At 46.1% G+C, this 23,459-nt stretch overlaps 1 protein-coding gene across 2 annotated transcripts in view; it reads left to right on the plus strand.

Moving 5' to 3' along the window:
- The window catches only part of ROR1 (receptor tyrosine kinase like orphan receptor 1), a 154,600-nt gene that overhangs the window by 116,088 nt on the left and 15,053 nt on the right, over positions 1–23,459 (plus strand). Inside the window, exons 3-4 of one of the 2 annotated variants that reach the window (XM_048313260.1) lie at positions 2,429–2,716; positions 4,163–4,193. In XM_048313260.1, the coding sequence (XP_048169217.1) occupies positions 2,429–2,716; positions 4,163–4,193 (319 nt within the window). Of the gene's footprint in view, positions 1–2,428; positions 2,717–4,162; positions 4,194–8,070; positions 8,170–23,459 lie in introns of those variants that run through there. The other variant, XM_048313261.1, reaches the window with a different exon arrangement.

Here is a 23,459-nt window from a genome sequence, read left to right on the forward strand (position 1 = left end):
CTGACTTACGATTTCTACTGATACATCAAAATCCAGGCTTTGGAAACCTGCCCTCCATCCTTACTCCTTTATTTGCCTCTCCTTTATTCCTCAGGATCTTTAAAACGTTCTGCTCACTGTGCTGTTTGTCAGCCAACCCATCCCAGGGCTGTGTTTCTCTCCCTGTTAGGCTGGAGATGTCGGAGGCAGTCTCCAGAACATTATCAGGAATTGTATGAACGGCTGCAGTACAGAAATGTTACATTGGGTAATTAACTGTGGTTCTGCAGTCCCAGGCTGTTAGCAGGGCTTTATTAAACCCAGGTTGTGCAGAGAGCCCAGGAATCCATGAGCTGGCTGGAACTCTGCTTCCCAGGGAGGGTGTTAGGATGGCAGGGCAGGAACATTCCTTGGGATGGAGCTTGGAGAAGTGGTCTGGGGAGCCGAGGAGCCACCGGACACCCCTGAGAGAGACTTTTGACCCTGTTGTCTGTCCTCTGCCCTTTTAACCCCATCCACAGATTTCCTAAATAATTGGATCCATGGGAGTGTAGGAACAGCTGTACTTCCATAGAATCATGGAATGTTCAGGTTGGAAAAGACCTTTTAAGATCATCAAGTCCAACCACCACCATGTTCACCACTAAACCATGTCCCCAGGTGCCACTTCCACACATTTTTTAAACCTTTCCAGGGATGGTGACTCCACCACTGCCCTGGGCAGCCTGTTCCAATGCTTTGCAACTCTTCCCATGAAAAGTTTTTCCCTGATAGCCAATCTAAACCTCCCCTGGTGTAACTTGAGGTGGTTCCCTCTCATCCTGCCCCTTGTTCCCTGAGAGAAGCACAGTTTCACACCTGCACATTCGAACTTAATTGAAAAAATATATGTGGAAAAAAAATATCTGTGAGCAGGGCCTCTGTGCCAAATGTTTGTCCCAAATGGCTCCTGGGACCAGGTGAGGACAGGGACGCCTTGTTCAAAGTGCTGTGCAAATACAGGGTAAGCTGTGTGCTAAACAGATTGAAAACAAAGGCAAGAGATACTGCTCCACACAAACCATAATGAAGGGAGGAGCTGGGCAAGCCGAGATTACCGGGAATAATTAGGGAAGTGGCTTACTCAGGCAGGCTGGGTGGCTGAGCTGGTTTGGAACGTGCTAGAGGGTTTTTTCACACTTTTGGGAAGGCTTCTTGCTGGAGTTAACTCCACATGGACCTGAGAGTGGTGGAGCAAAAGCAGCACAGCACCAATTCGGGGATTCCCCCATCCCTGGAAGTGTCCAAGGCCAGGTTGGATGGGGTTTGGAGCAACCTGGGATAGTGGAAGGTGTCCCTGCCCATGGCAGGGGGTGGAACTGGATGAGCTCCAAGGTCCCTTCCAACCCAAGTAATTCTGTGATTCTGAGTTCACTTACTGGTTCTGGCTTTTCTTGACCTCCTGGTTTGGCTCTGAGAGTTCAGGAGCCGGATGCAGTTGGGATTTCTCATTCCTTGGCCACCCTGCTGGGACAGCCAGCAGCTGATAATGGCTCTGGGCACTAATGACCACCATTAGGTTTGAACCTCTGACATGGAGATGAAAGCCTGAGGATTCCATTCCCAATCCATCTCCCTCGCTGCCTTTAAAGAATTTAATGAAATGGTGCATACAGTTAACTGGGAATGGGCCTCTTCCTGAAGGATGCCCGGTGAAATAGCCCTTGACAGGAGAAGGCAATGCTCAGGAATGGACTGGGAGAGATTCATCTTCGTAATTTTAATTCAATTTGATTTTTCAGTCATGAGCCCTATTTCAGATTGAAGGTAATCTTCAGTACTCTTAGTATTGGAAATACTGAGTGAGAACAAAGTCTCCTTTTCCCAGTATGATCCTTATTCCTCATCTCTGCAGTTGGTGCTTACAAAATCATGGATAACATGGTCTGCTCTGCTCTGTGAGCCACTGAAAATGGCTTGGAGACAGGATCACAGAATCCTGGAATGGTGTGGGTTGGAAGAGACCTGAAAGCTCATTCCATTCCAACCCCAACACCTTCCACTATCCCAGATTGCTCCAAGCCCCATCCAGCCTGGCCTTGGACACTTCCAGGGATCCAGGGGCAGCCACAGCTTCTCTGGGTAACAGGATTTTCGCTTCTGAATGATTCCTTTCATATATTCCTATATTTTGTGGATTCTAGCATGAGCAGAGGCAGGTCAGCATCAAAATGAACAACTGGAGTTCTGAGATGTTCTTCATGTTTATTGGTTGGGAAAAAGAAAAGAAAAAAGGGAAGCAGTGTTTTTCCTGTGCTGAATGAAGCCAAATAGGAGATGTTAAAACAGCAGAGGGAAGCCTGACATCCACTTCCTTTGTGTCCCTTCCAAAGACAAGCAGGAACTTTCTCCACACTGACATTCCCTGCTCTGGAGTTCGTCATTCTCCTTCTTTTCTCTCCAATCCCAGATTATTTCCTGACACTGGATGAACCCATGAACAACATCACCACCACCCTTGGCCAGACGGCGGAGCTGCACTGCAAAGTCTCTGGGAACCCCCCTCCCACGGTCAGGTGGCTGAAGAACGACGCTCCCGTGGTGCAGGAGCCTCGCAGGATCTCCTTCCGAGCCACCCCCTATGGATCCCGCCTGCGGATCCGCAACCTGGACACCACCGACACCGGCTACTTCCAATGCGTGGCCACCAACGGCAGGAGGACGGTCTCCACCACCGGGGTGCTCTTTGTAAAGTTTGGTGAGTTTTCTCCTCTTCAGCTGTTCCAACTCTTACTTAGGAGAAAGAGTTTGTCCTGGGAAAATCAGCACACTGCTGTAGTGGTATCATGGAATTGGTCGGGATGGAAAAGCCAAATTTGTTAAACCTATTAAACCCAGGTTGTGCAGAGAGCCCAGGAATCTGTGGGCTGGCTGGAACTCTGCTTCCCAGGGAGGGTGTTAGGATGGCAGGGCAGGAACATTCCTTGGGATGGAGCTTGGAGAGGTGGTCTGGGGAGCTGAGGAGCCATTGGAAACCCCTGAGAGAGACTTTGGACTCTGTTGTCTGTCCTATAAGGGCTGGGATCTCTGCCCTTTTAACCCCGTCCACAGATTTCCTAAATAATTGGATCCATGGGAGTGTAGGAACAGCTGTACTTCCATAGAATCATGGGATGTTCAGGTTGGAAAAGACCTTTTAAGATCATCAAGTCCAACCATCAACCAGCACAACCTCCATGTTCACCATCAAACCGTGTCCTGGGTGTCACATCCATGTTTTCTGAACAGTTGCAGGGATGGTGACTCCACCACTGCCTTGGGCACGCTGTTCCAACAGTTTTGGAGGAGAAATTCTCCCAGTATCATACCTTAACCTCCCCTGGTGCAACTTGAGGCCAATTCCTCTCCTCCTGTCCCTGTTCCCTGGGAGCAGAGCCCGACCTCCCCTGGGCTGCCCCCTCCTGTCAGGGACTTGTGCAGAGCCACAAGGTCCCCCTGAGCCTCCTTCGCTCCAGGCTGAGCCCCCCATTAATACCTGGGTGGATTCAGACCAGAGGAGAAAAACTCCTTTATTCTGGAGTGCCTGAGTGACCTCTGTGTCTGGTGAGTGAGAAATTTCAGCTGGCATTGCAGACTGAGGGCCTGTGATGAGACACATGTATACCTGTCAGGGAAAATAAGCACTCATTCTTGCAAGTTTATATTGAGATAACTGCCTTCAAAGCTGATCCTACCACTCAGAAGATTCCAAACAAGAAACAGGTTTTGTGTGTCTTCTCCTCCTCCACGGTCAGGGGGAAATAATTCACTGAGATGAAGATATTTGCACACAGTCCTGGTTAATCCTCTTTGGAGCTGGACAAATAACACACAAAGGATGATGGATGTGATGAGTTTCGTAGTCTTTTTTCATAAATCTCCCATGTTTTCTGATTTCTGGTAAGAAATTCATCATTAGATGTTCTCCTAAGGCAGTTTCAAGAGGAGGGTGAGTTCCTCACCTGTTTATTGTCCTCATGTTGTGTTCTGCAGCCAACACAGGCTTGTCTTTGGTACTGAGGGGCTGCCACTCCTCTGTTCAGCTGCATAAACCACAGCCAGCATGACAGGCTGGCGCTTTTATCTTTTAAAAGGTTTTCAAAAGCTCCCTGCTTGCTACCTCGCCGTAACTCATCACGCTGTTTTTCTTCTGTCACTTTTCCAGGTCCCCCGCCAACAGCAAGCCCGGGATCCTCGTAAGTCCTTTCATGTCTCTTGTGTGCATTCATTAATCTTGCATTTCAGCAGTCAGAAGTTCATTTGTCATTTGGTGTGACAGGAGCACTTTTGCATTCTGCTTTAAGTCAGTAATTTATTATAACTGAGTTATCTGTCTCACAGTTACATTTTCATGTTATCGTGTCAACTCCTATTTCTTCCCCCAGACTTCTTAATTTCCAATATTATTACCTTTAGATCCTCTGGTGCCTTCAGTCTGTGAAGTGATTTCAGTGCACCTACAGGTACTTCATCCATGTCATAGCCCAAGCTGGAAAATATTTATCACTGCAAGCAGATTTTACTACCCAGGGGCTTCTTGCTGATTTGAAGGGTCGTAAACTGTGTCTGTATCTCTCTGTACCTGCATTAGTAAACTGTCTGAAACCTGAGGTTTTAAAGATTGAGTAGGTGGGTGGGAGCAGTGGCTGTTTGTACCACAACTCCCTGTGTCCTGCAGTTCAGGTTTGGCCCCTGCTGCTGGGTCTGAGCACTTCCCACGTTGTATTTTGGCAGTGGAGCTTCTGTCGTGGGCAGTTTTTGAGAATATTCACTTTTATCTCTAATTTCAAACTACCTGATCAAACCTGCTCACCTGTTGCAGTCCCTTAATCCTTATTTCAAGTGTGATCTCCAGCTGTCCTGAGGTTTGGAAGCAGTTCTGTGGTGCTGTGTCCAGTTTATTCACATCTCACATTGTGGAAGAATATTGAAAATCCACCTCTCCTCGTGAGGGGAGAGGAGCACAGAACCAACTAAAGCAGAAAGTTAATCTATTAATGCAATTAATGTGATAACAAAGGATGCAAAAACCTGGGGATGTGAATTTTCCTGGCTCCTTATGGAAGATCTTTCATGAGCTATTGCAGAGGATATAAATGAGGAGAAGCCTCTGACCACAAAAGGATGTTGTAGGATGCCCTCTAATGGAACAGCCGAAAATGTGGTTTTATCTTCCCTTGTGAAGGTGCCTGCCATGGAATCCTGGAGTTTGCTTTGGAAGGGGAGCTCTTTGCTGGGATTTCAGCTCTCTTTGGTGGTTGTGGTGTTCTGGGGAGGGAGGTTTCCTGCTGCTGTGGGATTCGGGGGCTGTTGGGCTCTTCAGCAGTTTGGAGGCTTAATGAATGAGGTGAGAAAATGGGGATTTTGTGCTGCTCCCACCTAGTTTGGGGTTTCTGAAATTTGTGGGGTTAAACAACATGTCCTTGGTGGTCAGAACCCGTGTGAGAGCAGTGTGAGCACAGAAAGCAGAGAGCTGGGCTGGAGTTCCACTGTCTAGAGCACTCAGGATTGCCTCACTTTTTTAAAACAAAATATATTTGGGAGCCTTTTTTCCCATTTTTCCTTTCTGGCAGGGTTTTGGTGGTTTTTTGCTGCCCTTCAAAAAAAAAAAAAAAAAAAAGACCACAACTTAACCAGCTAAAATACACAGAAAGGATGTGAAAAGGTGAAAAGAAGGAAAAGAAAGGGAAATGTCCTCTTTAGTAGCTGATTTTATAGCTGTGCCTTATAATTTTGTAACCAAAAAAGATATTTAATCACACTTCAGTTGAATGTTGTGAAATGCAGGAGGGAAATTGCCTCGAATTCTGGTCCTTTGTGTTTGCTGCTCCTTCCATGCAAAGAAAATCCTGGGGATTGGATTGTGTGACTCCCATGTCTTCTCCCTGTGCAAGTTGAAAAATGAATTTGTAGCAATGAAATTAATTTTTCTGCTTTTTTGTGTGAAAACCAAGCCCAGCTGTGTCAGTTTCAAGCTCCAGGGTGAGAGATGAAGCACCTGGTTGACCTCTCTCATCATCCTCCCTCTGGGGAAACACTTTCTTTGGGAATAGTCTGGAAGCTGGGTCATAAAATTCGGAACCTGGGCCTGCTTTTCCCGTGTCTTTATCAGTCAGCCACGAGTGGAAGGTTCTGTTCATTTACAGATTTCCTTTGAGGATGGTGTTTTTAAAAATACCCACTCACTCAGCACTTTTCCTTCCAGAATTTACAGGTGCAGAGCTCTGCCCCGATGTGATGGCAGCAAAACAGATGGGCCACGTGTAAATGGGACGGTGAAACGATGATTTCTTGAAAAGGAGACAGGCAGGGGTAGATAACACAGCAATTCATGTGTGTTGTTCTTGCTGCTTTCCCTAAGGCTCTGTTAGAGCCAAAAGTCTGATTTGAAAATGAGTTTGAGGCAAAGGAAAGCAAAGGCAGCAGTGCTGTCCCTGAGGACACTGGGAACCCGAGGCACTGCTGGGGTGGGGAGCACTGCCTGCCCTGAGCATCCTCCCTTTAACTCTCCTGTGCTGGACAAGGCTCGGCTGTAAAACCCTTGGAACCACATTCCATGATCCTGCCTTACTGCTCTGACCTAGCTGGGAGAAGCTTCTTTTGTTTTCAGAAAAAAAAAAACCCCAACAACCCCAAGCCGTGCTCCATAAATAAATCATTCTTTTATCTTTGGGTGCTGCAGATGCAGTGCCAGCTCCAGGCAGCTCAGGGAATGTGGGGAGGGTGTGAATGCCAGTGTCCCACATCCGGATGTGCCTCCAGGAGCCAGCTCCAGGCTCTCCAGCTGGAGCTCTGGAACAGTTTCCAGAACGTGGATGGTGTCAAGGGCACCTCCACAGCAGGCAGGGGTCTGGGAGGGGCAGGGAGGTCAGTGAGCTCTGGCTGGAAAAGGCCACCCTCAGCTGATGTAGCTCCGTCTTTTATCCATGGGATCTCTCAATGCAAACGCAGATTGGGTGGATGGGATAACTTTGGGAAGATCAAAGGGAGAGCTTTGGTGGTTAACTCATGTGGCAGAGTGTGTTTGTGCACTGCTCTGCGTGTGTCTGTGTATTGTGCACACAAATGTATCACACATCCCAGAGTCCCAGAAGGGTTTCATTTTGGAAGGGACCTCAAAGATCATCTCATTCCAACCCCTGGCCATGGGCACCTTCCACTAAACCAGGAATTTGCTTCTCGAAATTTCCCAAAACCCCCGATTTTTAACATTATTTTTGAAGTTCCTGTGCTTCACATCCCTTTGAAACTCACTTTTTATCCATCATCCTTGGCAAGGTTGGTTCCTTAAGGTCTTCACCTCAGGTCTGGCTGCAGAGATCAGAACCAGAACAGAATGAGGTCAGAGCTCAGCGGATTCCTGGGGATGAGGGAAGCCTGGGAAAGGGTTCTGTCCCCAATCTTTTTGTTCTTTTTGTCTCATTCTCTATTGTTTCCATTACCTGGAGCCTTGGCTTTGTGCTTGTCCCGAATTTTGCCCACTGCAGGAGAAATCCTGGGCACAAATCACTGAAATTAGAGGTGGTGGAGCAGGAACTTCCACAAGAGCTGTGGTGAGAAAGAAAAGGAAAATGTCAGTTTATGTGGGCTGGTGTAAAAACGAGCTGGAAAAACCCTGCTGGAGTGTCACCCAGTGGGAAGAGTGCAGGAAAATGCTCTGTATTTATTATTAATTTATTGTGTCATGAGCATGTTCTGAAGAGGTTTAACCTGGATGTGTATGGCAGGGACTGGCACTTCCCAAGTGGAATATGAACATCCTGGTGCCAATATTCCTCTGGAACAGTCCTTTTGTTCTTTGTGGAGCCTCTTCTATATATAAATATCCTAAATGTGGCATTGTTTTGTTCTTTATTTAACCACTGGGAACGAGGAGAGGGGGAAGAGGAGACGAGAGGGCTGTAACTTTAAGGAGCATCTGATTCATGAAATGAAATGGGGTTTGCAATTCCCAGAAATAGCTTGCAAGGCTTGTGAAACCACAACTCCCCCCTGGATTCTCCCATCCTCTTTTTTCAGTGACTGAGATTTTTATTTATTTATTTATTTATTTGTTTCCTTTCAGCTAAACACATCTGGGTTTTTGAGTAAAACAGATCTTTTGTGCAGTGGCTCTGTGTGCCAGCATGGTTCCTGCAACAAGAAAATGTGTAACCACTGGCCAGCATCCAGGTGAGGCTCGGCCAACTGCATGTGTGATTGTGGATTTCAAAGAGGAACACAGAGACTTTCCTCTCTTGGCCACAGAAGGTAAAGTTTAGAGAGGAAAAAACGCCAATAAAGAGGCCAAAACAGATTTGCTGCTCCAGCAGCATCCTGAGAGCGATGTCCCTGCACTCTGGGTGCCAGGTTTGACTCCTGGAATCTTGGAATTCCAGCCTGCCCCACGTTTTGTGGCTGTCTCAGAAACTCCCTCCTGCTGTTCAATGATGGAAATGTTGAATGAGGACTGGACACAATTCCCAGGCGTTTTGGTGCGGGATCTTTTACAGTCCCGCTGTGTGCTGGTGCAACAGCTCGTTCCTACAGCCTGTGGGATCTGAGACACAAGCCTGAAGTGGGATATTCCGTGCAGAGGCCAATATAAATATATTTGGGGGAAAAAAAGAAACCCCACATGGTGCAAGGTTGGAGCCTGAGTGGCTGATGCTGACACAAACCATGTTACGTCCTGCTGCATGACTTCATCCCAGGGAAAATAATACTCCCTCAGTCTGCCAGGGGCTCAGGCAGGTTATCTGCTGGGAGCATGCCAGGGCTGGAATGGGAATGTTTCCAGGGAGAGCTGGCCTTGTCCTCTCCACTGGGTCTTTGATCTGCTGCACACTTATCTCTTGTGCCTCTGTCTCACCTTTTCCCTGGATTGTTCTGCTCTGGCACTGGGGACAATGAGGTGATTGCTGAGGGGCTGCTGAGGGACCAGGGTTCACAGGTTTTTGGGAGTCAAGTTCTTGGATTTTCCTGAGCAAGCAAAAAGAACTGAAAACCTCTGGGTAAATGTAATACAGAATTTAGGAAGTCACAGTTGTGTCTTGTATGAAATCAATTGGCTACAGAGCCTATTCCAGGGTGTTTTATCGACCTCAGGGTACTTAGGTAGCTAAATATACACCTTATCTGGGAATCCCAGGGTCCTGTGCCTCTTTACCTCCTCTTATCTCCCAGACATGTGGGAAGCTGAGGCACAGTAAGATTTAAGGTGTGTTTGAGGGGCCTGAACTGGAGCTGGTGCAGCTGAAGGGCCTCTGGACACCTGGTCTGGGGGAATCAGCCCAAACTATTGCAGGAGGGGCCTGAAACAAAATAGGGGATGGAATCACAGGGTGGGGTGGGTTGGAAAGGACCTTGAAGTTCATCCATTCCCACCCCTGCCACGGGCAGGGACACCTTCCACTGTCCCAGGCTGCTCCCAGCCCCAGTGTCCAACCTGGCCTTGCCCAGCTGCTCTGGGCACCCTGTGCCAGGGCCTCCGCACCCTCCCAGGGAACAATTCCTTCCCAATATCCAGCTGTTCCTGTCTGCTGTGGCCCTGCATCACCCACTGGTTTTCATGTGAGCAGTGCTGCAAACAGCCACGTTCTTTGCCATGAAGCGGCCTGAACTGCATTTTGTTATGCTGTGGCAAGTCTACAGAAAAGAAATTGGCCTGCAGTTTGGTGAAAGATTGAGCTCAGAAAGTGCTTTTGACTTTTAAAACGGTGTCTGATAAATATTTTTGCAGATTTCAGCTGAAGTGTTCCCTTATCTACGGGCAGTGCAAACAGAAACCCCTCCTGTGTGCACGTGGCACGGGGGAAAGGCCCAGCACAACGTGGAGCCGGAGCTGAATTATCTGAAAACAAATCAATTACAGAGATGTCAATATTTTTTTAAGCAGGGAGGGAGAAGGGAGTGAGGTGCATTGGGACTTGGGGAGCTGGAGCTCCCTGCTGCATTTCTGCAGCACAAAGGGAAGACAGGGTGCTGTTGAAGAGCTGGCTTTGTTTTCCTTCTGTGCGGGAGCACCCATAGCAGCTCCACATGGGAATAAATGTTCAGTGTGGAAGGGACCCTGTGCAATGCTGCAGTCAGTATTTGAGGAGTCTGGGGCTTCTATTTCCACCAGGCTTTCACACACCCAGTTGCACTGTCAGTATTCCCGGGCCTGGCACGTGGGATTTGTGGCCAGATCCCAGAGCCTGAGGGAGCTGAGAGCTGAGGATAAAACTGAAAGAGGCATTTATGCTGTCATTCTATCTTTATTGCCTTTATTTATATATCAATGACTTTATTTATATTCATATTTATATGTCCATCAAGACCTTATTGCCCTTTTAAACACTGGATCCAGGAAACTCTCAAATCCCTCACAGGATCCTGGTTATTCATTGGACTCAAGGATTTTTCCCAAGCTTTATAATTCTATGACTCCAAGGGGACTGATAAGTAAAGTACAGATATAGGATAAATTTTCCTTTCTCTAATTGAATATCCCAGTTATCAGTCTTTCCACAGCACTAAAGAAATCCTGGGATGACATAATTTGACCCCGAGTTACAGACTCTGTGCCCACTTTCCTGATTTATTTAAAAAGGAGCAACATGAGGATCATTTTGAAGTTTTTGACAACAGAAAGGCAAAAAATAAATCAGGAAAGGCTGGAAAGTTGCATTACTTCTGCTGATCATTTCCTCCAGGCCGTTGTGTTCATGGAGATATTCTTCAACTGTTGTAAAAAATAATAAATATCATCGAGCCCAGTTGGCAGTCGGGGTCTGACTAATAATAAACCCAGTCTTGCGAGTTAAACCAAACAGTCCAACCTGCCAAATATTGTTCCCATTAATGCCTTAATGTCACCCAGAGGCCTTTTTCCCACTGCTCTCCCTGCAGAAGTTGTCTGGGTAGGAGTTCACCCCCCCAGGACGGGGGACCTGTGTTCCTAAGCTCCACGTTAAGGCTGCAGCTAAGTCTGCTTGGAAACAAACTCTTGGATTCGATTAAACATTCTGAGCTTCCAAACTTTGCTTTTATTCCTTGTTGAAACAAAGCTCAGGCCATCAGGCATTTGTCTCAGAAAATAAAAACTGCACAGCCCCTAACCCAGCAACACTTGAGGGGAGGAAGATGCTGGCTCTGCTTCAGAGCAGAGGCATAATCTGGTTTTCCCATATTTCATGTGGTCATTCCAGGTAACAGCTCTTTTGAAGCCAACCCCAAAATCTCTTATGGAGCTGCTGAAAGCTTGCAGCAGCACTTTGGGCCAAACCACTGGGTTTCTGTGAAGCATTCCAGCGTTCAGGAGGCGAGGTTTGCTCTTTAAGACAGTTTTAATCAAAAAAAAATCTCATTTAGCTCTAATCAGAAGGACATTTTAAGTGGCTTAGTGGGATTTCTTTGAGCCTGAAGGCTGTGAGGAAAGATCTGACAATATTACAGTAACAATGGATTTCAGTCATCCTGGCCTGGGTCAGGTTTCAGTCCTGGCTGAGCAGAGCCTGGCTTTGTGCTGCTTGGGTTTGGAAGGACTTGGCCTGAATATGTGTCTTGTCCTCAAAGAGGACAAATGAAAAATGATGCTTTAGAGAGTTTCTAATTCATGTGGGATTAGACCTGATTTTTGTTGTAATTCAGACAACACAAGATGTGAAAATTATTGATCTGTTGTTTTATTTGTGTGTAAATCCAACCCAGTTCCTTCTTCAGTGGCCTTTCACTGCAGAGTTGCTAAGACAGAGGTGGGGACTGTTGTTTTGGGGACAAGGATTGTATTTTCTAATGGAAAATTCACCTCAGCCCCAGGCTTTGGGAGCTTTCTATTCTGTTCTGAGGGTTTGCTGGCCTGCCTTAAGCAGTTATAAAACAAAGCACAACAAAAATCTAAAGGATTGGAAAGCAAGGTCCTTGATTTCCCTGCCCACCAGCTTGTGGCGGGATCACAGTCCCTCTGAGGATTCAGTGCTGCAGGAGAACACATGGCTTGAGTTCCTCTGGTCCCCACTGCCTCTACTGCCCTGCATTTTACTCCTGGGAAGGGGTGGGAAGGGCTGTAGGTGGAGGAGGAAAGAAGGGAAATGATTCTCTAACCTGGGTGCTTGTGGTGTAAAATGGTGCCTGGCTGTCATGAGTTCAGTGTAACTGAGTCAGAACACTGGCAAATGAAATGGTGACTTAATGATGATATTCTGAAAGAGGGAATGGGGCATCTCTCACATGGAACAAGTACGTTTCCAAGTCCTTGTTTTATTTCCAACCCTGCAGCATCTGGAGGCTGAATGCTGCTCCAGAACCTTCCTGGGCCGTGGAAGTGGGTGGGTGTAAGGGTGGAGTAAAGAACTACTCACACTTTTCAGAACCCACTTATAATATCTGAGGTCATCTCCAAGGTGCACGAGGCACCCCTGTGCCACAAGGCCTTTCATTATGAGGAAAATCCTCTTTAAAGGCCTATAATGTTTCTGTGGTCGCAGTAAAATCTCTCACACAAGCCAGCAATAAAACCTCAGTGGGCAAATCTCAATCTCTGTCTCGTTTTGTTCTTTTACTTCAGTGCCCAGTTGTTGCTGATATTCCTTAAACAGATCCTCTTCTGCTCTTTTGATTTTGTGTTGAGGGGGAACCAAGGGAAGGAGGAGCACTGAGGGATCTGCTGGAGATTCATCAGATCCAAAGCTCAGCTCTGGGCACAGCTTCAAGCAGGTTTTTGGTTTATCTGCCAGCCTTGCTACCAGTGGGCTGGAAAATGAATTAAGATGAAACATTTCAAACATTGCAGTAGTGAAAGCTCCGGTTGCTTGTGGTAGGAGTTATTCAGGAGAACAAAAAGTAGGAATAATGATAATAATTACAGCCTTGAAGGCACAGGGCACTGGGAGGGGGAGAGGCAGCGTCTGTGGCTCTGTGGGATGGATTTGTTTCCTGTCCTCGGCGTTCTTTCACCCACATGAAAAGTCATCTCCCTCTCGATGTAAATCCTTTCTTTCCGTGGGCAGTTTGGGATTCTCCTCCCCTTTCAGACGGACTCAGTGTCAAGCCTTTGCTTTTTGCCTGGTGAGACATCCCAGGCTGGGATCCAGAGCCAAGTGCTGGACCTCAGCTTGTTCCTGGAAATCTCTGTCCCAGCTGGGAGCTGGGCAGCTGCAGAGCTTCCTTCCCTCATAGGATCATGCAATGGTTTGGGTTGGAAGGGACCTTAAAGCTCATCCCGTGGGCAGGGACACCTTCCACTGTCCCAGGCTGCTCCAGCCTGGCCTTGGGCACTTCCAGGGATCCAGGGGCAGCCACAGCTTCTCTGGGCACCCTGTGCCAGGGCCTCCCCACCCTCACAGGGAGGAATTCCTGCCCAATATCCCACCACTAAACCTGTTCTTTTTCCATTTGAACCCATCCCAAGCTTGAGTTAAGGTTTTACTCCAGGCTTCTGCAGCCTTTAGGAGAACCAGTGTTGGGACAAGTGTTTATTCAGCCTAGTAAGACCACTAAAAGTAGGAATAAATCTGTATTGACCCAGGGGGCTTTCATGACTTCAACAGGGTGTAAAACCATGGGAATGAATTTTCCTACAAGGATAACATCGCTGTTCAGCCAGCCTGTGTGCAGTCACTACTCACTCCCAGTCTGTGTAACTCCATCACAGAGTCCTGCAGTTCGAGGGAGAAGATTATAAGGTGTTACATTATTTATCCTGATAATTAAAACCACTCCTGACATTCCAGCTCTGGCTGTTCAAAGCAATAACCCCGGGCCACCTCAAATACTGTAAAAGGAGTTAATCATCCATTTCTGAGTGTGTCAAGTTTATTGATCTTGTTAACAGGAAAACATGTGTGGTTACCTGGGTGAGGAAGGAAAGCACTTATCATCTGAGCTGGTATTTGGATGCTGTTACTGGTGCCTGAGCCCAGCAAAAATGAATCACAAATGTTACCCTGCCATAGCTCTCCAGCCAAATTTCTTGTGGCGGTGAATTTACTTTAAACAAATCATTTTCTCTCCATCCTGATTTTGCTCCAGATGAATGGGCACATTCTCTTGCCACAGTTCTGCCCAGCAATTAGCACCAAGAGCACTTTGCAAGCCAGTCCCCTTTCAAGGGTCCCAGCTGGTTTAGAGATTGGGAGGGCTTAAAGTGAGAAGAGACCATGGCAGTCCCCACTGCTGTAGAACTTCTTCTGGGTGTGTTATGGCTCAGTTCTGGTGATTTTCAGTTAACTGGGGCACATCCTTGGAAAACAAAAAGTCTCATGTTGATTTTATCTGATTTCATCATGCTCGTGCTGTGTGAGGTCAGAATCCCCCTTTAGGATCCTAAACACACAATCACTGTTCCCTGGACAGCCGAGCTCTTGACTCTGCCACAGTGACCCTGAGAGGTCTCTTTTCCATAAACTCCTGGGAACTGCCCCCAGCTCTGTCACCACCTCAAATCCTGCATTGTTTGGGCTTCATTCCAGCCATTCCACTGGTTTGGCTTGGATGGTGTAAGGCAAACAGGAGTGGAGTGATTTGGGCTTTCCCAGGATGTGTGTGAGTATGGACAGCACAGGATACCCTGCAGAGATCATGGAGAGGTTTCTTCTACAGTTCTGGGATGGAAATTGCCTCAACCTGCCTGTGTTTAAAAGCTTTGGCTTCAGTAATTCCTCTCGAGTGTCTTCTTTAGCTACTTTTGGAACAGAAACTATTTTATTGCATTTAAATGATAAATAAATGTCTTTAACCCTGCGTTATTGGTGACAGCTCCACCATTTCCCTCTTGTGATAAACAAGTATGAATTACAGCAGAAACTCTTCATCTTGGACTTGAAAGCATCACAAAGCCTCGTTTGCACTGCTGGCAGCTCTGATAGTTTTGGGATCTCCTTGTCTGACTTCTGGCCCTCATGGTATTTTTTCAGCATTTATTTAAAATTTGGTGGTGTCAGTTTTTCCTCCTCAATGGGTACAAAGCAGCCCAGGCACAAGTATCAAGTGAGGATTTGCCCTTCCAGGAGTATCCCATCTTTTGGAGACTGGGAAGGAGCAAGAGATAATGAGAGAAAATTATTATTCCAGCAATGCTAAATGTGAGGGAAGGATCTGGGGAGTGTTTGCTTTGCACTGGGAGCTGTTTGGGGCATCAGGAGCTGTTTCAGGGTCCGATCTCAGCTGTGTGGGGATAAACTGGAGGAACTCCATGGGTTTCAGCTGTGTATTTTCCATGAATAACATGGATTGTTATTCCATCCTTGGCATTTCAGACAAAACAGGCAATTGTGGTCTTGCCAAAATAAAGTTCCTTGGCTGGATCAAAGGAGCAGCGGGGTAGGAATATCAGAGTTGCCTTTGATTTTCAACTCCAAATGGCTTTGCTGCATGGATGAGGGCTGGGCCTGCCTTTTAAACGATGTTTGGCTTAATCCTCCTTTAATTTTTTATGCAGTTACAAAATACATGTTTTGTGTTACAAGACCACGATAAGAGTGAGTATTGATCTGAGCCAGCATCTCACCTACTCCGAGATAAAACCCAGCTTTTAAATCTGATCCAGCACAACTGCTCGAGTGTGCCAGGACAGATGTTGTTAAAACAAAGTTCTAGAAACAGGTCTGTTATCTTAAATAACATTTTTCTGGTTGGGGAATGCATTAATATCAGACATACCATGCACTGGAGCTTATCAATCCAAATTAATTTCAGAGTTGCAGCTGAAATGTTGGTGGCACAGGTAGGAAGTCTGGCAGACTGGATGTTAACAGCACCCTGAATATAATTTGCATCAAAGCACCCCAAATAATCATGTGTAAAATGCCTTACAAATTTGTGATCTGGTCCCAGTGGTACATTAACATAATTCCTTCTAATGCAAACCTCAAGGGGATTCCTATTCTCAGTTGCTGGCACACTGGAATAATAAAACACAACTAAATAAAGCAATTGGGATCGTTTTATGTGTTGGGAAATACCAATAAATTCCATATCCTAAAACTTAGACAAGTCCAGAAAAATTTGTGCATTTTCAGCCACATGAATTTTAAAATGTGCTTGTTATGAGGGGTGAAAAGTGGGTTTTTTTCACCTTGAATACCAATTATTGGCTGTAAAAAGGCTGTGAAGGGACAGTGGTTTAGGTGTTTTCTGCAAACTGCAAACAAACAATTTAAATTTGTAATTTCAAACTGGTTTGCCTTGAAAAATTAGAAGTTTCCAACAAAAAAAAAAGAGAAAAGGAAAAGAAAGAGAAAAAGGGGTTAGAATTTACTTAATAATTCTTTTAATGCAGCTTCCAGAAAACAGGCAGGAAGGTGTGTTGGAACATACTCACTCTTAACAGGAGGAAAAGGCAGTAACTGCCTGCTTTTTTTCCTAAAAACTGAAGTTTTGGGAGGAATTTGTCCCATTTTTGAGTAGAAAAACGCCATTTTTACACAGTTCTTTCCTCAAAGCATGATTATCAGAATTTAGGGCTGGGCATCCTTCTCAAGGCTGATCAAAATGTGCAAAATTGGGCTCTACATTTTGAATATTCCAGCCCTAGCTTCTGAAATAGGAGTGGTTTGGTCCCAGGGTGGTTCTGGAGTGTGGCTGCTTCACTCAGGTCTCTGCAGCCCCCGGAGAGAGGGAAAATGTTTTGAAGGAAAACAAACAGGTTCTCTCCCCGTGCCTTATCCCATTTCCATGAGGGCACGGAGGGACAGCTCTTCATTTCCACTGGAGCAGCTTTTCCCTGTGTTTGTTGTCTTAAGAAGGAGTTTCTTATCTCCAGAAGGATCTTTTCCACAGTCCATTCCCAGTCTGATACCAGTGGTGATGCCCTTTAAAGCCCTGGCAATTCCCAGCTGAGGAATCTGTGTGGCTGGCAGGGGCTGGATTTATGATGGACCTGCAGTTTTTGTGAACTCCCAATGTTTTCACAGTTGTTAGGCTTGACCAGCTAATTCAGTGAGAGCAGCTGCTTCAAAAGGGTTTGGATTTAGCCCCAGCCCAAGTTTGCTCCTAAACCCGACAATCCCAGACTGCTGGGGAAAGCGCCGTGTTCCCGCCCGGGCCTAACTCCTAGGAAGGTTCTTGAGGAAAACATGCTGCATTTTGTTAAAGGACTCTGGAATTTCACAGAGCCATTGGATTATTTAGGTTGGAAAAGCCCTCTGAGATCGAGTCCAGCCATCCCCAGGACTTCCAAGGCCACCACTGGCCCATGTCCCCAAGAGCTGCATCCACAGGGATTTTAAATCCCTCACGGGATGGGGACTCCACCACTGCCCCAATTCCAATGCCTGATCGCCCTTTCCATGAAAAAACTTCCCAATATCCAACCTAAACCTCTGCTGGCACAACTTGAGGCCGTTTCCTCTCATCCTGTTCTCTGGGAGCAGGGCCCCACCCCCCCCCCGGCTGCCCCCTCCTGTCAGGGAGATCTTTTTATCTGTGAAATAAAAAGAGAATTAAACCAGCCATTTTTGGTAAGTTCGAGCTTAGTGTTATTTTTGCAGCAATTGTGGACTCCCTTTATTGATGGGTGCAAATTTGTGGTCGAATAATAGCTGAAACGAGCTAACATTATAGGTATTATTTTTAATTAACTTGTGCTGAGGCATGTGTTTCACTTTTAATTCACGTGTCAGCTTTGTGAAGTCTGTTTCTCATCATGCTTAAGGTTAAAATATTAGGTCACCAGAAGAAAGAACTATTTGAGGCACATAAGACAAATTAAATGTTAGGAGGAAGGAGAGGGGAGGGAGGAGCAGAAATAAAGCTGTGACTCCAGAAAATAAGGGAAAGCAGGAAGGAGTTAGGGAGAGATAAAATGAGCTGCAGAAAGCCTGAAACTCATTTTATGGGGTTCAGTATTACAGGTTTTTCTATCAGGTTGGGAGAGTTCAAAGCTGTATTTGCAGTGGCCTGACACCCAGGAAGGAGTGGGATGTTGCTTTCTGGAAAAACTGCCTCCCAGGCAAAGAAAATCTGCAATAGTTTTATCAGGGAATAAACCTGGTAATTGGTGGAGAATGGGAAGGTTGGATGTTCTTCCATAGGAGAGAAAGGAAAAAAAATAAAGCTTAGGATGGAAAAATAGCTTGAAAATAATTTCCCATGTGATTTATTAATGCCATAAAAAACCACCATTTGCTTCACACTGAATGTTTCCATTTTTGATGTTCTCATGTATAAACGTGTGGTTTTCCCTCAGTATTCCAGAGGAGGTGACAATCCTCTTGCCAAGGTAGGAGTGTGTCACAAGGAGCAAGCAATTCCAAAACTTTCTTTTGCTTGAGCATTCCCAGTCTCAGCCAGGAATAAGCACTTGGGAGAGACAGGAATCACTGCAAAATTTAAAATGTTCCTTTCCCCTTACAAAAAAAAAAAAAAAGGACTCCTGACAAAAGAGATTTAATATGAGGCAAACAGAAAAGTGTTCCTTAAAACCTTGTTGTTGTTCCCATCCTCTTCCCACTGGGGTACAAAGCACCCTCGTGGTGCTGTTTCTCAATCCAGTGCTGCTGGGAGGACAGGAAAATATTTGGGAATAAAGCTCTTAATGTGCAGATTGAGCCATTGGAAAGGTGGCTCAACCTTGGCTGCATTTCTTTCATATATATAAATGAATTTATTTTTTAAAATATGTCCCAGAAATTCACCTTCCTGTATGAGGGGGAGGAAATCTGTGAAGATGCACAGTGCCATCCACAATTTATTTAATACCTCAAAGAAACCTGAGCAACCTCTGTACCTTCATGTGACTAAAAAATGAAAAATTCCATATTTTTGGGGGGTTTTTCCCTGACTAGAGACTGACTCCAATCTCCAGCATGTCCTTGGTGATGGGATTTATCTGTGCATCTCCTGGCAGACACGGAGAGGCAGAAGGATGTGTTGTGCTCCCATTCCTACATGGAAAAACACTGGAAAAACACTTCATGCAGCACCAAGCAAATGTGGAGAGCTTTTCCCTATGGAGAAGAGTCTCCGGGGAATTTCAGCTTCCCAGTCCAACAGGTCCCTGAACACTTTTTGTGCCTGTGAAAGCCATGAGATGTTTGAGGCCAGAGCTCCGTGGGATCTGGGGGCTGGATGGGAATTGTACAGAGCTGGGAATGGGGTTGATGGAGATGCATCCGCCAGGCTGGAATAAACTCAGAGGGCACTCATAAAATGTGTGTTTTAGGAGGGATTTGTCCCGTTTCTGAGTAGAAAACTGCCATTTTTACACAGTTCTTACCTCAAAGCAGGATTTTCAGAATTTGGGGCTGGGCATCCTTCTCAAGTCTAACCAAAATGTGCAAAATTCAGCCCTAAATTCTGAGTATTCCCTCCCAGCTAGGAGGGATTTGAACAAAAAATACTGAGGGATGTGGCCAAGCTCTTAAAGGAAGTCTCTTCCCTTTGCTTGTCTTGGTGCCCAGTGCCCGGTGTGTAGGACACGGATGTGGATGGGATGTGCTCCAGCCCCATCCATCCCCTCCCAAGGCCCCTCAGACCAACAGCCAGGGGGTCTGGGATCACTCAGGGCAGAGCAGCTGCAGATTTATGGGGTGGAGCTGATGATCCCTCCATCCAAACCTCCTTATCTGGAGCTTGATTCCCGATGACGGGTGGATAAGGGTGTGTGAGACCCCTGCGGCTCCGGGAGTCGATCCAGCAGGAGGGAGGGGATTTTCTGGGCAGCACAAAGCTCCGAGAGAGGAGGCAGCGTTGAGCACGTGTAATCTTATCCCTCTTGACTGCTCTTCAAAAACATTTCACGTTTTTTCCCCCTCTGCATTTCGAAACTTGGCCGAGCCGACCTTCCAAACGTAACCTTAAAATAGCTCTGTCAAACAAAACATGAGTGCCAGGAGTTTCCTGCCATTCCCATAACTTCAAGCACATGATTTGCAGTTCATCCTGAATAACGATGTCAGAAATCTGCCAGGAAAGATCCAAACCCTGCTTCCAAGGTTGTTCCCTAACCAGCTGCAGCTGCTGAGCCACCCCAGCCTGCAGGGAATGCCCTTGGGCTTTGCAGGAGTTGTGTTAGCAAAGGGACGCTTCAGGTGTTTGGGAGGAGAAAACCATCTCTGGATCGGAATCGCAGGGCTGATTTATTGATTTTTGATCAATATTTGGCTCCATTTCGTGGCCCTAATGTGGCCCCAGTGCTAGTCTGGGCTCCCTGATGCCGTCCCATTGCTAATCCCTTCAAACCAGCATCCCAAACCCACAGGAATTTTGGATTATTTATCCATATCTGGATTGGAGGCATCATTGAAAGCAGCCATCAGTCTGAATAGTGAGGTAAGAACTAAGAAAAGCAATTCCTTAGGCAGGTCTTATTTAATTATTGGTATTTTTTAATCACAGGGTCCTAGAATGGTTTGGGTTGGGGAGGACATTAAAGATAATCTTATTCCAACCCCTGCCATAAGCAGGGACACCTTCCACTATCTCTCATTATTATTATTATTATTATTATTATTATTATTATTATTATTATCCAGAGGTGCTGTGGGACTCTATAAATGTCATTCTGTCAAAGCACAGCATAATGAATTTTTTCCTTTTCTGCCTCTGCTTTCCCAGGGAGCCATTTCAACCCTGGCTGCCCCGTGCCTTTAAAGGGGTGTCAAACAGCAGTAGCTTTTATTCCCCAGAACTTTTCCCTATATTATGCAGTGATGTGGAAGTCTGGGCAGTTCTCTTCTTTTTGCAAAGTGAAATGCAGCCCTCACGTTGCTGAAATATTATCATGAACCAGAGCCAGCGTGTTCCCATTTTCTAAGCAAGGCACAAGGGTTTTGCTCTTTGGAAAGTATGAGAGAATTTTATTCATCTGTTTGTTTTAAGGGAGACCTGCCAAGTCCAAACCCTTTCATTTCATCCTGTGCGAAGCTGGAACACGAGGTGGGAACAAAACAGAATTTATTGAATGATGTACAAATAATTTACCCAGAGAGGGGGCACTGGGTGTGTGCATAGCCATGAAAATAATTAATTGATGCACCTAGTAATTAATGGCAAAGCTTCCCTGAGCATGTTTCTTCTCTCAGCATCATTATGGACTCAACTCCCCTAAAGCAGCACCCTCCAGAACCCCGGGTTTAGGCTGGAAATTTGGAGGGGTGAGACTCCGGTGTTGAGCAGGAGCCTTTGGGTGCAGCTCTGGAGAGGGACAGGAGTGTCCCCAGACCCAGGGTATCCCACTCCTGTCCTGCACTCCTGATTTTTCCTGCAAGAGAAGAGCAGAAAGCACTTGGTTGTCTGAACCAGGCACTGCCTTTTCCCATCAATCCATTTTTTTTCCCATCAATCCATTTTTTTTCCCATCAGGACTCTGCTGTTGGATAGAAATTATTTGGATAAACAGCTCTGACTGGTTCAGTGCTATGCAAGGAGGTTGTTTTTTTTTAAAGCACGACAAAATGCCTTTCACTTTGTCAGTGAAAAAAATGTCTGCACAGTCCTCACCCAGAGCCAAAACTCTTCCATCTCCACTTGGTACATCTGGGAGATAATCTAGCATTTATTTGCTTTTGCTCTTCAATTTGGTTAATTCCCATAAATCAACCTCCTCTGCATTTACACCTTTATCCACGCTGGCTTTTGGGACACTCAAAGCATTTGGGACTTTGTCTTGCCTCGTTCTGTTCTCTCCTTTGGCTATTTCTGCTGAAGATATCCAAATTAGTCCTGTATTTATGATTCTTTCTTGAAAGGTACTCATTCAAATCCTTCTGAAAGCAAAAAGGGGAAGGAAAGGAAGGAAGGAAAGGAAGGAAGGAAAGGAAGGAAGGAAAGGAAGGAAGGAAAGGAAGGAAGGAAAGGAAGGAAAGGAAGGAAGGAAGGAAGGAAGGAGGGAGGGAGGGAAAGAAAGAAAGAAAGAAAACAAGAAAGAAAAAAAGAAAGATCCATGGGGCGTGGTAGAAATGACCACACAATGACACCATGTCTGGAATATGCATTTTTAATATATTGGATTGTAAAAAAAAATCCAGCATGATCTCATGGGTTCAGTTTTTCTGTCAATATACGAAATACTTCTAAATGAACTCACGTTAGAGCCCGGTTACAAAGCTTTGCTGAACTGAGTTCCTGGGCTCGTTGTTGGCATTTGCTGGAAATGTTGTTTAAATTGGGGCAATTTCTTGTAATTTAGAAAAAGACTGGCAAAGAAAATTCAGGATGTTGGGAAGTTTGACAGAGAACCCTGCAGAGATGGTTTGTGTTTAGGAACCAGTTGCAGAGGAGGTGGTACCACAGAGCCCCTCCAGGCTTAGTGGGAACCAATAAAATAAATACTGCAAGCTGATGGTTAATGTTTCTCTGCTCTGCCTGCTTTGTGTGGGGATGCCCAAAAAGCTGCAGAGGCAGAAATTCTGCCCAGTTCCAGAAAGGTGCTGCACTGGGAAGTGGATCAGCCTCTGGATTCACTGGAGCCTCACGCCAGGAGCAGCTGAGATAAAGAGATGGAATCAGAGAATGGGATCTTAAAGAGATTTGGGCTGTGGACACCCTTCAAAGCTCTTTGTTCCTCGGTTTTCTGTGAACTGTGAGCAGTCAGATGCTCAAAGACACCTGAAGATGGTGTAAATTTAATCCTTGGTGCTATTATTACATCAAGCCAGAGGTATTGTCATGGGGGGAACTGCAGCGAGATCCAAAGGCAATGGGCAAGCTCCAAGATAAACATCCAGGCTGGAAATATTGACAGAGTGAAACAGAAAACAGAGTGGAAACCAAATCTGAAAAGAAATCATCTTAAAGCCCTACGGTGCTGTATCATCTGTTGGTCACTCAAATCCAGCCCTTTGTCTTGTGCAGCTTCACCCAACACTGCCCGGGGCTTTGTGGGGTGCAGGCAGTGCAAGGAGCAGCACTGAGTTGTGGGGCAGCTCCCAGACCCCAAATCCTGTGCTGTGGTGAGGCTGGAATTGTTCCTGCAGGCTGCCATCCCTGTTTTCCACCTGCTGGCTGCTGCTCTCCCCACTTGAGCCAGAATTTGCACAAGGGATTAAGCCCATCCACAATCAGAAACGCCTCCAGGCTTGGACCGACTTCCAGTTCGTTAGGATTTAATCATTAGGATTTAAGCTGGTCTGTAAATGTTAACACATTCATTGCTGGATCAGACCTAATTTACGTCCTGCCGGAGCCAGAGGGACCCTTCCTTTCGCGGGATCAGGATCAAGAAGCAGATACACATCCGAGAAGGGATGCGGTGATTCCTTACACAGAGCAGGTGAGGGATGCCAAACGTGGACTGTGGGAAAGGAATGCGGGCTCAGCCTTGATCCCAAGAAACTGGAACTGTGTTTAAAGGCAAAAACTGATAATAGCTGTGTTTAAAGCCGAAAACCAATAGGTGTGTTTAAAACCAAAACCTGATCGCTGTGTTTGAAGCCAAACCTGGTAATGGCTGAGCTCAAAGCCAAAGCGCTGCCAGGAGGCAGCAGGAGGTGGGGAATGTGTTTAAGATGCAGGAGCCCTTCATGCTTTCGTGGGTCCCGTGTCAGGCCAGGGCTCTAGAT

This window comes from Corvus hawaiiensis, chromosome 9, assembly GCF_020740725.1.
Source record: "Corvus hawaiiensis isolate bCorHaw1 chromosome 9, bCorHaw1.pri.cur, whole genome shotgun sequence".
Classification (NCBI taxonomy): Eukaryota; Metazoa; Chordata; class Aves; order Passeriformes; family Corvidae; genus Corvus; species Corvus hawaiiensis.